Below are 1,525 nucleotides of genomic sequence, written 5' to 3' on the forward strand. Positions count from 1 at the left end.
AAGATTAAAACCCCCAAGAAGTGCAGTTTGATTAGTTTTATTTCTTGTTTGCCTAGTTCATGTGCATGTTAGGTGGGCAAAGTGAATAATGTAGTAGCTGTTACTCTCATGGAGGCTCCTAATTCAACCAGCTGACAAAACTTGCATATTCATTTTGGTTAAGCTTAGAAAGACAAGATGCTACCTACTTAAGTTTCTGTATTGACCTTCTGAAGGTGATGTTTAAGTGAAAAAATGCATCTCCCACAGAAATACCATCATTCATGTACTTTAAAGAAGATTAAATTATTTTTATTCCTGATCCATATCAAGATAAGCTTGTAGACAATGGAACAACGATTCATAAGAACAAAGGGTCCAAAAGACAGAAAACACAGAGAAATGAGGGGAGTGATGTTCACTAGCCACCAGCTGTGAATATAAAATAGAGTAATGCAGCCTCTTAAGATTGAGGAGAGACTATAAAACACCAGAAAGGTAGACACTAAGATCAGGATGTTCTGGGTGGCACTGGACTCAGGTGAGGTCTTATTGTTACCATGAAAACTGCGGATGTGTTGAACCCTCTTCTTGTGTCTGTACAGAATGACAATCATGGACCTGCTGGACCAGGTAATCAGCATAGACAAGAAGACTTCAGGGCACATGACAAATGCTACATGAAATAACTCAATGATTTCATCACCCCCTACACTATTGCAGTATCCAAAATCTAGTTTTCTTGTCATGTTTTCGCTATTAAATTTGATAAATGAGTACACAAATGAAATGAAATGTATTAACATGGAGAAGACCCAGAGGAGGGAAATGGAGCAGCAAATATAATTTGCACTTTTGAATTTACGACCCTTCCAACAGGATTCCCTGGGTCTGATGATCATGGTCTGGAAGACACTCAAGAGACAGGTGGTACCAATGGACACACTCCGACCAAATGCTTGAATGTATAGTAAGAGCCTGCATCCAAAACTATTTAAGAACTTCTTCAGCCCAAAAGCTGCCATTGTGTGGGGTACTCCTAAAGAGAGTATGATCATGGCATTGGCTGTCATTAGGTTCACAAGAATCAAATCAGTGGGCTTTAATATGCATTCTTTATAGTAAAGGACTAGATAATAGAAGATAAGAGAAAAATTTCCCAGAATTCCAATTGTTGTTTGTGATAAGAAAGTAATTCTGATTGCCAGAATCCAGAAGTCCATTATCTGATTCAGAACAAGTTCCTTTAGTTTATGTCCCAGATAGTTCTCTGGTCAAATTAACAAAAACAAATGCTCAGAGCTTGTGGTAAAAACAGGACACCTTTAATCCATGGAGCTTCCAATTAGCTTAAGCAGAAGGTCATTTAAAGTGAGGAATTCAAGGCCAGCCTAGAGCACATAAAAAGATCTCATCCCAAAAGTTTTGATAGAAGTCATCGTTTTCTGTGCATGTCACTATGAATTTGCTCAATACCTAAGGATGCACATATTAATGGAAGAATAAATTTAGTTTTCATAGAAAATCCAACATTCAGGACAATATG

At 37.6% G+C, this 1,525-nt stretch overlaps 1 protein-coding gene across 1 annotated transcript; it reads right to left on the reverse strand.

Annotated features, from left to right (window-relative positions):
- Positions 1–257: 257 nt before the first annotated feature.
- On the reverse strand, positions 258–1,202 carry LOC131902277 (vomeronasal type-1 receptor 4-like). Its single transcript, XM_059253305.1, has one exon. The coding sequence runs from the start codon at positions 1,200–1,202 to the stop codon at positions 258–260; it is 945 nt and encodes a 314-aa protein (XP_059109288.1).
- Between the last annotated feature and the right edge of the window lie 323 nt (positions 1,203–1,525).

Source organism: Peromyscus eremicus, chromosome 1 (assembly GCF_949786415.1).
Source record: "Peromyscus eremicus chromosome 1, PerEre_H2_v1, whole genome shotgun sequence".
In the NCBI taxonomy this organism is placed as follows: Eukaryota; Metazoa; Chordata; class Mammalia; order Rodentia; family Cricetidae; genus Peromyscus; species Peromyscus eremicus.

Bases quoted from the DNA above. Each gene is read 5' to 3' on its own strand.
- LOC131902277 (XM_059253305.1), bottom strand. From the start codon at position 1,202: ATGGACTTCTGGATTCTGGCAATCAGAATTACTTTCTTATCACAAACA.